The 19,536-nt window shown below is 36.6% G+C and overlaps 2 protein-coding genes across 2 annotated transcripts; both read left to right on the top strand.

Moving 5' to 3' along the window:
• Window positions 1–6,207: 6,207 nt before the first annotated feature.
• On the top strand, window positions 6,208–8,211 carry LOC104453230 (la-related protein 6C). The gene is made up of 9 exons (XM_018876964.2): window positions 6,208–6,386; window positions 6,492–6,586; window positions 6,702–6,773; window positions 6,859–6,938; window positions 7,028–7,106; window positions 7,190–7,237; window positions 7,325–7,393; window positions 7,484–7,609; window positions 7,818–8,211. Exons 1-9 carry the CDS (start codon window positions 6,233–6,235, stop codon window positions 8,064–8,066), a joined length of 972 nt encoding a protein of 323 aa, XP_018732509.2. The 5' UTR covers window positions 6,208–6,232; the 3' UTR covers window positions 8,067–8,211.
• An 8,410-nt stretch (window positions 8,212–16,621) lies between these two features.
• On the top strand, window positions 16,622–17,823 carry LOC104453229. The gene is made up of 2 exons (XM_010067752.3): window positions 16,622–16,910; window positions 17,463–17,823. The coding sequence occupies exons 1-2, from the start codon at window positions 16,658–16,660 to the stop codon at window positions 17,735–17,737; spliced, it is 528 nt and encodes a 175-aa protein (XP_010066054.2). The 5' UTR covers window positions 16,622–16,657; the 3' UTR covers window positions 17,738–17,823.
• The last annotated feature ends 1,713 nt before the right edge of the window (window positions 17,824–19,536 follow it).

Here is a 19,536-nt window from a genome sequence, read left to right as displayed (position 1 = left end):
CCAAGGATTGGTGGAAGGTTGCATCAGAAAGGTGTTCAATAACCCACAAAAGATTGTCCTTCCAAGCATGATTCCTCTAAGGTAAGTTACACTTAGCCGCTTAAAAGGATGCAAGGTGATTAGTGATAGAACATCCAAAGAAAAGGTGATCAACCGAGTCCAGCATAGAAGAGCAGAAAGCACAAGAAACATCAGGGATTCTCTCATGAGCAAACAACAATACCTGGGTTGGCAGTTGATTGCGGGAGATTAACCATAGATGGGTATGATACCGAGGAGGTAAAGAGAGGTTCCATATAAATCTCAACTAGGGGACCACAACACCCCTCGGCCTTAGAATGCTCCAAGCTGAGGTAGTAGGAAACACTCCTGAGGAATGACCACGGTCACTGGCCTCATTGAGGTTTGGAAAGGGATCATCCCAATTCATTATGGAGGTCGCAACAGCAGAAGGTAGGGGGCAGTTAAAGCAGTAGCTACCGTAGCGAGTCTTGATATACCAGAGCAGTAGATTTCACGGTTAGAGAACAACTTGTCGAGCAGACCACGAGGGTGCCAGTGATCAAACCAGAAAGAGACAGATAGCCCATTACCAACGCGCCATTTAAAATGATGTTGGATCAAATCATGGAGGCCAAACAACTTCTTCCAAGCCCAAGAGCAATAGGTAGGTTTTGGGACAATCCAGAATTTTTTGCGATTTAAGAAGATGGAATGAATTCATTTAGACCAAAGCGACTCCTTATCAGTGAAAAGGAGCCATAGGTGTTTGATCATGATAGCAATATTGCTCACCCGGAGGGATTTGATACCTAAATCGCCTTCCTCCTTAGGTAAACAGACATCCACCCATGCCACCTTTGCGCCCCCAGGCCCTAAGTTCGGGCCTCTCCAAAGAAATTGCCGGAAAATCTGTTCAATTCGGTTAGTGATTGAGGCGGGAATGATAAATACACTAGACCAATAAACCTAGATAGAATGAATGACCGATTTGATTAGTTGCAATCTGCCCGCTAAAGAAAGAAATCGGTTTGTCCAAGATTGAACTCGAGAAGTAATTGTATTCACCAGGGAAACACAAGCCTCCTTGCCCAATCTCGAGGAAATAATAGGCACACCGAGGTACCTAAAAGGAAGAGAGCCCAGCTGAAATCCGGAGGTACTTACCAGAGCATTCCTTAGAGAATTAGGGCCCGAAAGAAAGATTTCAGTTTTGTTGAGACTTGGATTGAGCCCAGACCGGCTAGCAAAGGAATGAATTCCATCCAAAAGAAGCTGCAAAGATGTCATATTAGCTTATGAGAATAATAAAACATCATTTGCAAAGAAGAGGTGAGAGAGCCTGGATGCTTTACACCTCCAGAAGAAATCAAAACCCAGCTTGCCAGTTTGGGTGTTGAGAATCCCAGTAAAAACTTCCATAACGAGAGTGAATAAATAGGGGGACATAGGGTCACCCTGTCGAATCCCCTGTCCGCTCGGAAAGAAGCCGTTTAGCTCACCATTAAGGGAGATAGAATATTTGGGGGACCGAATGCAAGCCATCATTCGATGGACAAAATCAGGAGGAAACCTAAAGGCTAATAAGGTTAACTCAATAAAATGCTGATAAGATTTATGAATGCTTAAAACTCGGAAACAAAACAAGAAACATAACAAAATGTACGAGTTGAATATATTTGTTGGTTATAAATCAGGTTGCCAATTGGACCGCTAAGGCCCAACTTAGACAGGCCCTTCATCTAATTGGTTATGTAATCCCTCAAGCCCCTATGGGACGTTTTAAGTTTAGAAGCTCTTCAATCTAGTTATAAACTTGTTGGTTAATAAAAGAGTTGATTTTCTTTCGATAAAATATAATATATGTATATGTATATATGTACGACATGACAATAAAAAGAAATATGAAAGATAATTTCTTTTACTTGACAAACTAATTTTCCTCGTGGAAGACAGATGATGAATTATCAGTGCTCGATCCCTTCTTGTAGTGCCAGCTTTCCCAAAGTGCGGCTGAAGTAGTTTGTGTTGTCAAATGTAAGGCTCTGTTTGGGTAAAGCTTTCCATGGGCCAAATTTTGGGTGGTTGGGAAAATTTTTTAAATGGCCTTGAAGAAAAATGAGCCTTTAAACAGCTAAAAGCCCAGATTGTTGCCTTGGGCTTTCAAGTTTCTCGACATATTCCTAAGATTCGTAATTTTTTTTTCTTTTCAAACTATCCTCACCAAATTTTCTTTTTCCAATTTTGCCCTCATTATAATTGTTCATCTTATTTGTAGGAGAGCGGCTAGCAACGGGCTAGCAACGTTGAGCAACCCAAGCAACAATCACCTACGGTTGCACCATCCCCTCTAGGATCCATGTGACCCAGGTGAGGGCCGCCTAACATTGCACAACTGCCTAGGTCGTGTGACCTCAAATGATGACTACCGACACTAGATTTGGGTTGCTAGTGAATTAAGCCCTTCGCAAGCTTCGGCAAAGGGTTTGGATTTTTCCTTTTTCTTTAGTAAGAAAATAATAAAATTCCTTTGCAATTTTTTTTTCCAAACACTATTTTGCCTAAAGTTATTTTACAATGAACTTTCAAACTATAATTTAATCAAAACAATTTGCATTTCAAAAAAGTTTGTTAATTTAATATCCTTTGCATTTTCTCAACTACTTTTCCAAAAAGTCCTACAAAACCTAAGTATGACGTCATTATTGTGCTTTGAACTTTTGTCCTCAAATCAAAATCTCCCTATATTCCTTTTTTTTTAAAATTATAATTCAGAAGGGTTCCTCTACTTTTTGAAATGTTCCACTTTATTCCTTCTATTATACTTTTTTCTCGATGCTGAAATGGACGTTAGAGCATGCATTTCTTGTTATGATTCGCTTACAATAATTATGTAGTGGCAAATGGAGAGAGCGGGGGGAGGGGGGGATACATGTCTTGTTATGATCGCTCGTCCTTTGAGGTCACCATGGCTACTCAAGCCCATAACCATGCCCGTCCGCTCGAACCTGGAGCTCATATCCAGCATGGCCGTACCTGGAGCTCATAAAATCTCAAGCTCGTGCCCTTGTCTTCTTGAGTTTTGAGATCACAATTACCATGCCAAGTTTGAAGCTCACTAAATCTTGAGCTCAAGAGCTTCTGACTGGCATGGCTACTTGAGTTTGCAGCCGTCTTTGTCGAATTCGAAATATCCATATCTCGAGCTCGAGCCCACTGTTGCTCGAGCTGGAGATCGTGGCTCACTGCTTCCATGGCCGTGAGACTTGAAGCTCACTTATCTCAACATTTTGGCCTCCATGGCCGAGAAATCTAGAGCTCGCTGAGTTGGATCTCAAGAAGAAGAAATATGTAGCACATCTTCTTTCATCGTAAGATCTACTCACTAAAGTCCCCTTTTATTCACTGACAAAAAAAAAAAAAGTCCCCTTTTATTCTGATTGAAATAACAAAGAAGTTACTTTATCCATCTTCTAAGGAAAACAAAAGCTGGTCGTTCGCTTTCTCCTTTGAGGGAAGAAAGAAGGTCAACGTCACTTTTTTGTAACTGGACCAACTCTTAGATAGGGAATCTAATAATTTTTTGCGTCGTTTTTTTTTTTTTTTTTTAATACGCCTTTGTATTTTTTTCATTACGTTAAACCTTACTCGAGAAAGAGTTCTCGGAGATGTCAAAATACCAGGGTTTGTATCACTTTGATTAAGTTTGTCAGCTATTTAGGTGTGATTATAACGACTGCACTTTGTTACAGTGGAACTTCTCATCAATCCAAGTGATATGAAATAAGCACATCGAGTCAAACCACGTAAATTCTCCATTTCAAGTTTTTTTTTTTGGTATTCATCTCGGTTAAATTGTTTGCATTTGTTCCTGCTTTCGGTTTTGCATGACACCATCAACACTTTGTTTAGGGAAGCCCTTTAGAACTTGTATCAGTTTGTATGCAGTAAGTTTTTTTTTTCAATGAACAGTAACTAAAGTTATAATCTAATTACTACATTAGCATACCACATAACATAAAAAGCTTAATATAATCAGGGATCTTAAACATCGAATGTGCTAAAATTTGACTCGTCGAATGACTAAACACAAAGAAGTAACTCAAATTCTGGCCAAAAAGTGGCATATTTAATTTTAAAAAAGTATAACAGGAAAATTATCCATTAATCCTAAGTCTATTGTACGAATGCTAATTCAATCCTAAAATTTTTAATTTTGTCAATTCAATCCTAAACTTTTGCGTAAAGTTCCAAAATAATCATTCCAGCTGATTTTCACCATAAATTGTTGAAGTGGTGGTCAATTCATCACCGGTTATCCTATATTGTACACTATTACGTCAACAATTTCTAGCAAAAATTGGCTAGAAGGACTACATTATAATTCCACAAAGGTTTAGAACTATATTAGCAAAATTAAAATGTTTCGAACTTAATTGGTATTAATACAATAGGTTCAAAATTGATTGGATAATTCTCCCAAGTATAACATAGACCATCACTTTGAAAAAAATAAATTTAGAAAGCACTTTTATCTGCCTCTAACTCAAGGATACTCAATCTCTCAAACAAGATATGTATAAGGTCATTTGTGTAAACATAAACAAAATAAAAAATAAAAAATAGTGCTGACGGCCTGTGCTGAAATTACTCTCTATTCTATCGCGTGTGTCAGTTTATCTTTGAGGATATAACGGATGCCATGCGTTTATCTCACTCTTGAGTAACCATGGATGAAAAAATATAAGCGCGAAACTTATGGAAAAATATAATAAATGTTACGTTAACGAAGCAACTGATTCCGTCACCCTTCATTGATTGAACTAAATAACTTGTGGTAGTGAAGAATTGTAAACTCCCGTATTTAGTAATTCCGATCCTTAAAAATCTGGTCAAACTCCGCCCCCAGTGGTTAAGAGTAATAAGGCGGTCCTCTTCTTCTTTCTATCTCGTCGGAGAGAAAGATGTCCGTACTTGCGCGCGAAAGGTGGGTTCAACATCACACATGGTCACTTCTACTAGAGAGAGAGAGGAACAGGAGATGGAGATAGAGATCTCAGGAAGAAGAAGCCCAAAACTAAGGAGAAGACATTTCGAATAGAGCGGCTACAGATTAGGCAAAAAACAAAGAAAAATGGCGCAAGCAGAAGCTCACGAGAGAGGCAGCGATAGCGCGAAAATGGTGATAGGAGAGAGTCACGGCATCAATGCGTCCTTCAAATTCAATGCCCAGGCGGCTGAGTTCGTGCCCAGATCGCGCACCCAGATGCCCGATCTCTCTGGCTATTACTATCCATGCTTTCAGTTATTTGATGGGTCTAGTGCAGGATCTGAATGGCTCTACTTTGGGGACCAGATAGAGCCATCTAGTTACTCCATTCCCGACATCAACCTGGTGCCTTCTCATTGTCCCAAGAATGGTCTCAGTTATGACCTTCAAAAGAAAGTCGTCAAGCAGGTTTTAATTGATTTTTTTTTTTACTTTGTTTCCTGCTAATGTTTATGCATTTGTCAGGATTATTACTTTACCTTATGATGTTTGTTTCTGATAATTAGGATCGTGGATCCCTTAGTTTTTCGTTAATGCAATTAGATGGACAGTTTGGCGAGGGAAAAGCTATTTGATAATGAGAACACGCATAGAGAGAATGATATAGGACAGGTTCAGCTGATGTTATCCTATTGAAACGTCGGCTTTCTTTAACTTTCAAATACATTTATGCTCTTACCAAACATGCATTTTCGTGATATGGTGGTTGTGGTCGAGATTTGTTGGTCATTCACCATGTTCGATCTGATTTTCTTCCTCTCACAAAAAGAGTGAAACGGAACATACCCTTGATGAGATACAGGACTACGAAATATTTTCCATTTTTCAGTTGAGATATGTTAGAGATAATTAGGATAATTTTCTAGATATATGCGTATGATTACTGTAAGTTGAGGAGATTCTTGGTACCGCACATTGTTCTCTGTGTCGACCTTCTCTTACCATGACACCAGTCTTTGCAATTAAATGTGCAAGAGTCCATGCCATGAATTCTCTCTTGCAAAGATGAATGAATTTACTTCCTCCAGAATTTATTTATTTATTTATTTTGGGTCAGATACTTCCTCCAGATTCAAATATTATGTTTTTCACATGGTTTGTATTCATTAAGCAGAAGAAATAACTTGTCTAAATGCGTTAAAGAAAAGAAGCTGGCCTCTTAAATGGCTAATTATCTCTCTCATGTGTGATGTGGCAAGAATATTCTGGCGAGTTCAGTTGAGCTTGAGAGTGTTTCTTTATGCACAAAAACAGGCTGAATATCTGTTTAGCAGCATGAGCTTGCTCTCCAATGACTTCATTGCTAAACAAGTAAGCAAAGATCCTGAAGGTTATGGTAAGGACCTCAACATGATCACTTGATTTGATATCTTTTTCAATGTTTCTAATTCACATACAATTCTTTGAATTTCCGTGCATCGCAACTTGTGACATTTCGCAGTTCCAATATCAATCATTGCTAACACAAAGAAAATCAAATCCCTCGTGACCAACAATCAGTTGCTCGCACAAGCATTGCGGTCCTCTCCAAATCTCGTGAGATTTCTTCTCGTCAAATTGCTTGAATTTCTCCTTCAAAGTTGATTAAAACTTGAAAAGGTTTCCTGCTATTTGGTAAATGATCCTTGATGATCTTAATGCCCCAAAAAAGGTTGTCAGTAGTGACGGAAAGAGAGTTAGACGTCGATCACCTTTCACCGAAAAGGAAAAGGAGGATTTGCAGGTTTGTTTGTGATATCCAAAAATATGGAATAGTACATGATGAAAACAATTTGTTCATTGCCAATTTTGTGCTCTCTAACTTGCAGTCTCGCACCATTGTGGTGGAGAATTTGCCTGAAGATCATTCTTACCATAATCTAGAAAAGATATTCAGCGCAGTAGGAAGGTTTGCAAGAACTCAACTTATCCTCGCAATGTTCCTATTTATGCTAAAATCATGTAAAAATCTCACTATTTACTGTTGTTCTTGGATAGTGTTAGAAACATCCGAATATGCCATCCCCAAGAGTCGAATTCTTCCCGCCCCATAGGCGACATCTTTATTCGTAACAAGGTACATGGGATGAGCTTGACCATTGGCTTTCACTTCTAGATAATTAACCTCATCTTTGTAATTGGGTGTCCGTTTATTCACAGCTTCACGCGCTGATAGAATACGACAGCACTGAGACTGCAGAAATGGCGGTATGTTGTAACATGCTTGTGAATGCAATTTATATCCTTTTAATTTCTTAATCAGATGTTACAGTAGTGATGATTATACTTACCCAGGTTGAGAAGTTAAACGACGAAAGGGACTGGAGGAAAGGACTTCGAGTCAGATTACTTCTTCGGCGCACGGTATCTCCTCTGCAATAGTACAATAACAAATATAATACACCCTGTATGATTCGTTGCCAAAAGTCTTGACTATTGTACGTGATTGTGCAGCCGAAATCTGTCTTGAAGAATAGAAAGTTTGATTTCGATACTATACTAGACGAGGAGGAGGGACTACTTTCTGATCCTACAGACGATTTGCACCCAAGCAATTCAGAACTCTGTCTTGAGGCTAATGTACTTATTGCTATCTTCCTTCTGAAATCAGCTGATAACCCTTGAACAAATTCTCAGTATGTTAGTTACCAAATTTTCTGCCATTGGCCCCTAACCGTAGCAATTTCCAACAAAGAAAATGTTCCCCATGCCTATCTTTTTAAAATATGTAGCCTTTGATTAAGATTCTGATCTTTTGATACTTTTTATACGTGACGCATCGTCTTAGGCGGAAGAATATGCAGCGGGCTTGAAAAAGGGATGGGCTAGGGGCCGTGGAAAGTTGCGAGGACGAGCACAAAGTGGGCACGGAGTTCTCGCTCCTTCACCGCAGGCGGGCAACACAATCGTCGTCCAGTCCGAAACCATGCCAAAGCAGGTGCTAAAGGGCCCGAGAATGCCGGACGGCACAAGGGGCTTTACCATGGGGCGAGGGAAGCCAATGCCTCTCCAAAACTCGAGCCAATCTATGGATTGATTGATTGGGATGCGTATCACGAGGAGATGTTGCTAGGTTACGGTTGCGGCTCAAACGGCTAGGTAAATTGTGTTTAATAAGCTTCCTATAAGATACTGCAAGATGTTTTTGGGCACAAGATTTGTCCAAATACTCGAGCTTTTAATTTTTGCTGCATCTCTATTTTTTCCTTTTTTTTTTTGTCTTCTCAGTAAGGTTAATATACTTTTCCAATGAAGTATGAAGTTTGTCTTCACTTTTACCTTTCTCATTTCGTATTTCTCGAGTCATCTCTTGAATTTGACAAAGCCCTTTCCATTTCTCGAGTCACCATGACCAAAATGGATTGATTTTGCCACCAAATATCATGGTACTTGCTTACACAAGATTTTACCTGTAAATTCCTTTCGAGCAATCTTGTTAGCTGGCCCACAAAACACATTTGAGTAAATTCATAAATAAATAAAAAGATGTTGTCCATGTCAAAATTAAGGGTATTACAATCTCCAATGTAGATCCTTGAAAAACTTCACCTACCCTTGAAAAATATCACTCACAAGAATGTGATATGACGATGGTATCTGAGTCAATTACCTTAAAATGGATGCTTATAGTCAAAAGAAGCATGGAAAAAGTCTACTAATAACGTATCATTACAAGTAAATAAAAAGTTATTAACCACATTTAATTGCACACGTGGTCAATTAATTTTCATTCACTATGAGAAGTAATTTTTTATTTTTATTTTTATTTTGGTAATTCAATCTGGAAACTAAGTTCTCTTCTACAAGTTATCTATGCTTTATCTAAGTTCATTTTAAATTCCCATAGTTAAAAGTAATCTTGGTGCAATCTTACAATAATTAAGAACGTCAATAGATGTTTATGAACTTGTCAATAGACTACTAAACTGGAATCTATGTAATAAATGTAAGGAGAAATTACACAAAACTCCATCAACTTTTAAAATGGCGCTCTTTACGAAACACTTTAGACCTTTACATAAAATTTCATTTGTTTCAATGGTCAATTCTCTATCTATTTCTTAATTTGCACGTTATTAACCTGTAATTTTTCAAGAGTGAAATTGTATTTGTTCTTGGATCTTTAGTCAAATCACATTTTTTTTTAACTCAAGTACATAAGAATTAATTAAAATGCATAGAATAATTAGAGAAAAATGAGAAAAGATGGTATGATCAAGATAATAATAAATAAATAAAAATAAGAAGAAGAAAATTTCTGGACTTTTACGAATACAAAAGTAAGTTTGCTCCTTTGAGAAATTATTAATTTTCTAGACTTTTCAGTAAGTTACTAACTTTATAGTAGTGTAAATTCATCCGAAGTTAGTTAGTAACCTATGAATATCCTAAGTAAATTGGACTATATGATAAGAAGCAACTTTCTCACATGAATATGTATTCTCTCTTTAATGATTAGTAAATTTGGCAAGTAGTTACTGAACATTTTCGTTTTAAGATGTAATTTGCAGTTACCAGTGAAGTTCCTAATGTTTAATAATTTCCCAACACTGGATATTATTTCCATATAATTAACTTCTAGTAACTTTGCACTTTGTAATAAATCTTACCCAAAATGCATAATATCCAACAGTGTTTATTGCTTCCTTGAAAATGAACGGTGGAGACGACCTCGCTTGTGAATTTTTATGAAAGAGCCCAAGAAAATGTAGCACTTGCCCAAGATTAAAGTGAAATTTCCAACTATTTGAACTAATGGAGAATTTAGTTACCTTTAAAGTTCCTAACTGTCATTCTATCTGGACGGAGATCTAAGTGACCCAAACGAAATTAATACATGGGGAAATTACTCAAGACTTCACCTAAATTTTGGAAGTAGTACACTTTTGCTCATAAAATTTTAATCATTATACATTATCCATGAAAATTAACCATCTACTGTATTTTCTGTTAGCATGCTACACATTTCCAGTGTAATTATGTACTTTATCTCAATTTTAAAAGGAGATCTCTATCTCCCCTTGATATTTGTGAAGATTTAAAAACTAACAAAATGGATATTTAATTAACTAAAATATTCATATCATAAAAAAAAGATATCATTAATAATACTAAAAAAGATTAAAAATTTGTGGCATATTTTAGATAAAAGAAACACAATTAAGGGAAAAGGAAAAAAAGTCTCAGTAATAAAAATGCTCAAATACCAAATATTACACACTCATTATGCATTTTAAATGGTTAGTTAATTAAAAAAAATTAAATATCATCTTAATTTTAGTTAATAATTTTTTAATGAGTTGAGAACATTATTTGCTTTTATAATTTTTTAATATTTTTATTAATCGAATAAATTTTAACATTAATTAACTTTTGAAATACATTTAATGAGTAACTAATTTTCCATTTGACCTTTCTACTCTTGAGGCATTTTTCCTTTTTAATCTAATTTGTATTTATTCCTTTTCTTAATATAGCTTACTTTTTTTTTTTTTTTGTCAGTCTTACTCTATCCCTACTCTACACTCACTCTCAGACTTTTGCCCTATCTCTTGCAAGGCGTGGGAGTCGAAACCCACTCTTGAAACTCACGCGTCCCCACCCCATCCCCTTTTGAGAAGGTGGGGATTTGAACCCCTCACCTTCCCCTTCCAAGTTGGAAGGGTGACTACTGGGGCGAATCCTAGTGGTTTAATATAGCTTACTTGGTTATGTTAACACGGTTATATTTGGTCAAAATTTAAGAAAGAGATTCTCTTAGGATAGATTGAGATAAAAATATAATTTTTCTCCTTAAGTCTTATGCATCTACTTTAACTACTTATAAGTCACATGCATTGCAAAGGATGAAAGTTCAAGGGGAAATTATGTAACAATTGGAAGTTCGGGGGCAAACGTGTACCACCTTCAAGTTGAGGAGGGTTTAGTACAATTTCCCTAAACACATGTTTAAATTTTTTAGTTTTTCTCTTATATTTACTCAATGCGGGAAATTTCACATAGTAGTCGTTCAACCAGTTCCATAAATATTTTCTTTTATTAAAATTCAAAATAAAGCGGATTCAAATAGAGCTTCTTCCTTAATCGTCAGAGTCCCATCAACCCAACGTAATACAAGTAGACCTGTAATTACGAAACGTCTTGCTTTCACACATGCCCAATGTTATGACAATTAAAACAACAATAGCTTTCTTACTTGAACGTTTGAGTTGAAATTTCTTTTCTTTTCTTTTTTTCTTTGGTCAACTCTCGATCAACAATCTCAAAATGATGACGTACTTTTCCAGGGAATTCTTTCTTTTAAGAATATATTTAGATAGTGGTCCACTCTGTGAAATTCCAAGATTCGGAGCTAATTTTATGCTTAAGAAAACAAATGGAATAAGGATACCCCAAATGTCATAACTACCATACACTGTTCACATTAATGTTGTAACTTTTTTATGATCACTTGAGTGACATGATTCTAAAAAATGTTCATTTAAGTGATGTAACATCGATCACTCATAGTTTTTAAAAAATATTCACCACACGTGCCAATCAAATGAGAACAGTACAAAGTTATGGTACTCAAGTGATAAAAAATAAAATAAAATGTTATAGCACTTCATTGAGTGTCATACGAAAGTTAGGGCACTCGTTTATCATTTTCTTAAATATAGGATTATATTAATAGGGATGAAAGGGAACTATGAACTTAAGAGCGATGAATTTATGTTCGCTTAAATCGAAGTAGTTTGGGTGATGAAGGCTAATCTAGGCATTCAATTGGATTGTTGATATATAACTCATTGAGTAATTTAAACGTAACCTGTAAATTACCATTCTAAACTAAGAAATTAATCCTAAATTCAATGCCTTCAAGCTTTTAGAAAGGTTTGATATTAGTCGTTATTTTTCGTTTTCTTACATAAATTATGTCTAACCTTTTCTTTATTGAACCTCTAATCACTTTTGGATTTCATGAAGATAATGCAGCAGTTGCCTAAAATTAAAGGCAAAAGACCAACTATTTCAAGCTAATGAATGATGTAGTTATCGGTAAAGTTCCCAATTGGTCATTGTTGTTCTATCTAGACATAGATCTAAGTAACCAAAACCAAATAAATATAAGAGGTAATTGCACAAAACTATCTCGAACTTTGAGGATAGTACACGTTTGCCCCTACAACTATTACATATTACCCCTCGGACTTTGATTTTGTAACAATTGTTAATCCTCCGTTAAATATGTAGTTTAGAGTGTACAGTGCACATGATTGTTAAGGGGTAAACCTATATATTTATCTCATTTTCTGACGGTAATCTCTCTTTACAATAAATATCAATAATCATGTTTAAAAAAAATATAATTATTGGTATATTAATAGAACTGAAAAGATATTTAAAAGAAAAGAAAGACACCTAAGGAAAAAGGAAAAAAAAGGCATTAATAACAATAAGATCAAATAACAAAAAATGGACACTTATTATGCACTTAAATAATTAATTAAATATAAAAAATAATTGATCAATGGAAATGTATAAAATATCACCTTAATTTTGGTCAATTAGTTCCTTATGTGAGTTGAGGACATCAGTTACTTTAAATTCCTTTAAATATTTTTATCAATCAATCATTGTCAAGTTAATTAACCCTTTAAATGTGCATAAGGAGTAACTAATTTATTGGCATTTGACCTTTTTATTATTGTGGAATTTTCCCTTTTTACTTACTGTGTGTTTATTCTTTTTAAAAAAATATGTTAATATGGTTTATTAAAGCATCTGTATTTATCAAGTTTTTACAAATTATTGGCTGGTATTTTATTGCTACTTATTTTTCTATTATTAGTATTTTACTTAATCTATTTTTTTTTTCTCATTTCTACTTTTTTTATACAGTAAATAACAGTGATGTGTATTGCACATGCCAACGAAAAAAAATGGAGATTAACGGTTGTGACAAAATAAAAGTCCAACGGGTTACTATATAATAGTTGCAAGTTCGGGGGGAAATGTGTTTAACACTCTCAAAGCTCGCGCGGGTTTCCTATAAAAACCGCTAAATACACTGTTTTATTTTTTAGGTTTTCCTCTTTTACTAGATTCATAAAATTTCTCATAGTACTCGTTTAACGAGTTCGATAAATTCTTAATTAAAAAAAAATTCAAAATAAAGCGGACGGATGATGAGAGCTTCTCCCTCGATCGTCAGAATCCCATCACCCAAACGTAATACAACTACACTTCTATTTAGGCAGCGCCTCGCTTACCAGTTTATACACTTATGTCAATGCTATTACAGGTAAAACAACAATAAGTTCATGATTTGAATTCTTGCATTAAAATGGCTTTTTTTTTTCTTTGCTTGGGTCAACTTTGGATCAACAATGTCAAAATAATGAAGTAGTCTGCAGAGAATTATTCTTACTTTAAGAACGTATCCTCATAGTGGTTTGACTCTCTGAAGTTCCATCTCTGGAGCACGCGGAGGGATTAGTCTCATCTTTTCCTATAACTCATTCTAAACTCAAACGTAATTTTCCAGTTTAAGAAAATACACAATTCAGTTAAAGGGCATAAACTATGAATTTAAAGCGACGAATTTACGTTTGGTAATATCGGGATATCTAATGTATAAGCCATCCTAAATTAAGATCTCAATCCTAAATCCAACGCCCTAATACTTTTACCAATGTTCGATTCTAGTCACCGTTTATTTATGTTATTTTTACATTGATAATGTCTAATCTTTTGTAAGTTGTGCAATTATAGAAAAGTTTAGAATTAATTTGGCATACATACAATAAATTATATAATTGATATGACAATTTCTTCGGATGTAGTTGAGGGTTCTTTTCCAAGAAATTTCCTTCCACATGGACCAAGTCAAAACGGGCCCGACTGATTAGGTCAAGCAGTGATGATGAGGGTGTTTAATTTGCAAAAGGCCAGCTTTTAGTGAATTCATCGCTTGATTTTGTTTTCCTTTGCTACGACCCACGAGACTATACTTTTCTTACATGTTGTCCTGATCTTCATTCGCTTTTTGTTGACTTGATCTTGATTAGAAAATTCTTTCCGAGACTGACACAAGTTTGGCTTATTTTGGGTCGTGGAATTTCAAATGGTGGGCGCAGTACTTGGTAGCCCAACTTAGTCGTTCCTGCTTCTTTCTTTGATCGCACAACGAGGAGAACCATTTGCTATGGATTGTGATCCTCAAAATTTAGAAAATAATTGCACATCACCTACTAGGAATGTTGAGAGATTTGGATTTAATCTTCTTCTTCTTCTTCTTCTTTGTCTAATCCTATTCTATATAAATTTTGCAAGCCACTATGAGTATTATGTTCGTCTGTAGGTTGTGAAATCTTGCTTCCTTAATCATGTATCTCCACGCCAATCTCTCAAGAAGATAAGAAATCAAACTAAGGTAGCCGTCAGTGGTTGACTTATTCTTTTTCACCATTCCCATTTCTGCCTTTTTTTCCCATTTCTTTTGCTTTGCTTGTCTATTCGAGCACGATCACCTGTGACCCTTACCGCACCAGTAGCAGCAACTCTCTCTCTCTCTCTCTCTCTCTCTCTCTCTCTCTCTCTCTCTCTCTATATATATATATATATATATATATATATATATATTAATGTTAGGTGTAATGTGTTAAGTCCAGATGATCCCAGATCAGAGGTAAGGTAAAGTTGGGTTGCCGTTTGAGGTGGTCACAAGGTGGTTACCATTGCATTCCTATGTCTTGTAAGCCACAAAAACAGCACCCAAAATCTCCATAAGTCAAATAAAAAGCACATATAATCGAGTTTGCATCTGTTTTGGAATCCATCATTCTTGATGCGGAATAATGATGATCCAAAGTTCAAGTGTTTCTCCTTAGTTACCCTCTATGTCATTAGCTCAATGAGACTTCTCTTCACCCTCAACGTTTAGTTACACTCCTTATGTGAGGATATTTGTGTATTAGGATTAGAGGAGACTCCCACCTATGAAGAACTCCACTAACCTTATAGACTAAATAAGATACCAATCTGAATTTGGTGGCTGGCCAAAATATGCAATGTTTTCATTTAGTGGTATGGTTATCAAACCTATGCCAAGTAAATAATTCACAGAGTGTCTAAATGGTATAGCAGTGATGTGTTGTAACTGTAGCTATGTCGCCTTGTTGCTATGCTAAGAAGTATTGTAACAAGTGTATTTGGTAATTTAAGTTTTTAAAGTTGCAACACCTTAAAACTGGTCGAATTAGCTTCCTAAAAGTTAATTGAGAGAACTGCAGCTATGAGAAATTTGTCAAACACCTTATACAAGTTGCAAAATTTCTTTTCACAGCTATAATTGCTATGAAAAAGCTGTACAGAACATACTCAAAAGTTTGGATCGTAAACACTAAGCCAAAAACATAGGGTTCTTGACCTATTTGTTTCTTTCCATACCCCTCTTAAGTTGTTGGTTTTCAATGTTGAGCATAAGGGTACATCACATTCATAAGTGTACATCATAAAAAATGGCGCATTTAGGTATCTGATTCTAAAGGCAAGTGAGATGGATTTGTTTAATAGTTGGTTAACTAGAGGGAAAATTATCTAAAAAGTTTTAAATATTTTAATTATATTAATTCAGTCCTAAACATTTTCACTTCTTACCAATTGAGTCTATTTAGCCAATTTTGATAGAAAATCGCTATATGTGGACACCAACAGTGTCATATAGGACCACTAGCGCTGACATGGATAATTTTTAATAACGTTTAATGTTTTTTTATTATTTTTATTATTTTTGATTTTTTTGATTTTTTCCTTTTTGCTTTCTTCTTTCCCTATTGCCAATGGCCAACCACCAGCCATAGGCGATGACCAACCACCAACCATGATTGACCAGCTAGCCTCACTTGCCAAATGTGAGGCTTGACAAGGTGAGGGTGAGCCCCGGTGAGGGTCGGCCTCACCTAGGCTAGATCTGGCGAGGCCAACCCTCACCCAAACCAAGGTGGCCTCGCTAGATCTAGCATGGGCAAGGCTAATGCTCACCTAGGTGAGCCCCGGCGAGGGCTCCCTTGCCAAATTTGGCAAGGCCAGCCTCGCCAAGGCCAAAGCAATCTCGCCCACCGATGCGTGCAGGTGAGGCCGCCTAGCCGGCCTCACCTAGTCCGGGCGAAGGTCGGTCTTGCATGGCTTGGTTGAGGCCGGCCCTCTAAGCTAGGGTGGCCACCAGCAATAGGAAAAGAAAGCAAAAAGAAAAGAAAGAAAAAAATCAGAAAAATAATAAAAAATTAAAAAATACTAAAATATTATTAAAATTGTCCTGGTTACATATTCACTTCATGTTCCACTGCTGTACGCGGATCTTTCTTGGAGAGACCCGCTCAAAAACAAGAAAGGAAGGAGTTGACTCTTAACAGTGAAAACACATTATCTCCGTCTCACACCAACCCAATCTATTCATGAAGAAAAAAAGGTCCATTTGGCCGTTTTCCACTACCAGTTTTCATTTTAAAGCTCAAACATAAAAAAATTCCACTAAGTTATTACTCCTATATAAAGCCCATCAGACATTCTTTGAATGCACCAACCAGTTCCCCAACATCTGAAGATTTGTACTTGTCTAGTTCCTTAATCACCCTCCAAACGATGGCAATGGCTATGAAATTTGGAAGAGCGATGGTGCTTGTCGTGATAGCTTCAGTGATGATGGGAGCTTCACTGGCCTATCCAGGGTGGAACAACAACAATGGCTACGCTTGGCCTCCGAAGCAAGACAATGGTCCCACCGAGGTCCCTCCGACGAAGGTTGTCGTTGGAGGGTCCGAGAATTGGCATTTCGGATTCGATTACAGCACCTGGGCTAACAAGAACGGCCCCTTTTACGTCAACGACACTCTTGGTAAGTCACTACTATAGCTTACCACTATTCATATCTGGATTCAGTATCTATCATGCCCCAATTTTTGTCTGCGTAAGTTTGTTCTTAATTTTCATTTTAACAGTTGATATGGGTGATTGATCGATGATGGTATTAGAATTGATACGAGTTCGTCCTCGCACAACGTTTTTGTCTAGACATTCAGTCATGATGGGACTTTTATATAATGCAATCTTATGCATAAGAAGTAGAAGTAGAGTGCTAATGTTTTTCGAATTACTTGCTTAAAATAAATGCTTTGCGAGGATAATTAAGAAGCAGAATCGCCTTATTAACCCTCCTCAAACAAAAAATGAGTAGTCTAAGTAGCATTGTAGGTTTTGTAGAAAAGTGATCCGTGGCACTATTTAAGCGACCAGACAAGGAAGGAAAAATTGCAGCTAGCGATCCTTGTGTATGCACGATCAATACTTCGAAAAACAAATACTTCTTTGTCAAGCATGCTCAACAAGTGTTTCTGGATCATTCATTGTGATATACTATTTTAAACAACATTGATTCCGGTACTTGCAGTGTTCAAGTACGACCCACCAAGCGACAGTAACACGCATCCGCACAGCGTCTACATGTTCCCAAGCTTCTGGAGCTACATGAGGTGTGACCTCAAGAGGGCAACCATGGTGGCCAACGTGTCGGATGGGGCGGGAGATGGCTTCGAGTTCACATTGAGCCAGAAGTGGAAGTTTTACTTCTTTGCATGCGGGGAGAGCGGCGGCTTCCACTGCTCCACGGGGAAGATGCGGTTCTCCGTCGTGTCACTTCCTCGCCCGTGGAAGTGGCACGGCTGATCGGCCCCGATAAGCTACGGAAGAGGCAGTGCCAATGCTTGTTATGTTACTGAAGTCATTCTTTTCTTCTCTTTCTTCTATTTTCCTTTTCGAGTTTGTTCATGCTATGATTATCTGTCTCTGTTGAAGTTATATTGGGTTGTTCTTATACTAGAAAACAATAAGTTATTTCAGGTCTGGAATAATTTTGTGACTGATTCCTCGTAAACGAAATAAAGAAATGTGTTTCCCTTTCATATGTTCTTGACTTTAACTTTCACATTTCTAATTCATAGTTACCACATGTTTACTTGAAAACCCAATTCTTATACTTTCATCTTAGTTGCGGACTCGCTGGGTCAACTACAAAGTATAGTGCACTCAGGCAAAGTCCACCCTTAGGATGAACGAGTATCTCACAGATTTATTTCTTTCCTTTTTTTTTTTTAATTCTCTTTAGTAATAGGCCCAGAGTGTATGTGTGAATCATGACAAGTATATACCAAAAATAGCTGCTTTCAAATTGTTGACACCAAAAGATGACCAACTCTTAATAATCGAGTAGAGGACTCTGTCAACGAGAACGAGATTTGGTCAGAAAAGAAATCTTCACTAAACAAGACAGCCAACAACCTGTAAGCTTGTTGACAATGAAGGAGATTGGCAAATCAAAGTGCAAGGGTTATTGACGCAAGCCTTCACTGAGACTAACGAAAGATTGATTGACAAAATCATTGACAGCAAGCCACCTTAGATTTTGGTCAAATGTTGAGGTAATGCAATAAATAGATAGAACAAAAGACTGGTGCCACGTCAATTGAAGACAGACAGAAGGTCCACACAAGCAAATAATTGCTAGGAGGTGATAGAAAATTGTATCTAGTATTTGAAACTTCTTCTTACTGCCGATCAGATTAGGAAGCTTATTCTGGATTCCAAATCCACGACCTATGCAGTAACAATTGTTAGTAGGATATGAAAACCTACATTGTAATCTTTGGAACGATTACTCACGCAATCAATGACAAAATGTCTATTTATCTTTAATACCATCATTAATTTTCTTTAAATTTCATGCTATTTATTTTCTTGTCCAAAATCAATAGAGTACTCTTTCACAATTTTTATCAATTCAATATAACTCATCCTCTTTTTTTTTTTTTTTTTTTTTGGGGGAACCAAAAACCATCTTTTCCAAATACTCAGGTGCACTGAACTTGAATGCATTTCAGGCTTTCTTTATTTACAATAACACTCTCATGCTTTGTAATATCAATTGTTATTTGCTACCACAATTTTGAAACAGGTCTTGTTATTGAGTATCCCAACACTTGTTAATCATACTGCTAAAAAACCTATTGTTATGTTGAAACAAGACAGTGCTATGCTCGGGATGATGAAATGCCATATTGACCAGAGATATAGAAGGATTGGTTACAATGACGCGTTTCACAATACAAGCCATTGGAGCAATCCTTAGAAAGAAAGGCTAGCTGGATTAATTGGCTCACCAAGTGCTTTACAATCCCATGATCGAGGCCTATCGGCTCATTTTGTGACAAATGGTATCAGAATAAGGTTTCTAAATTGTATGTGTGAATACCATTTGTTACCATATTTCCATAGAGATCAAACCCTTCATTGGTCTTGAGTATGACTCACAGGAAAAACCGAAGATGGGTACTTGTTGGGCAAGCATAGGCCATTGACATGAAGCTTAGGGAAAGGCAGTGATCATGCGGGAGAAAGGATACAACAACGAGTTATACATTTTTGTTGGCAAGCATTAGCCACTCATGTAAGCCCTTGGTAGATGTAGT

This window comes from Eucalyptus grandis, chromosome 7, assembly GCF_016545825.1.
Source record: "Eucalyptus grandis isolate ANBG69807.140 chromosome 7, ASM1654582v1, whole genome shotgun sequence".
Taxonomy (NCBI): Eukaryota; Viridiplantae; Streptophyta; class Magnoliopsida; order Myrtales; family Myrtaceae; genus Eucalyptus; species Eucalyptus grandis.
The sequence above is the reverse complement of the archived record's forward strand: the minus strand, read 5'-3'. Positions and strand labels throughout refer to the sequence as shown.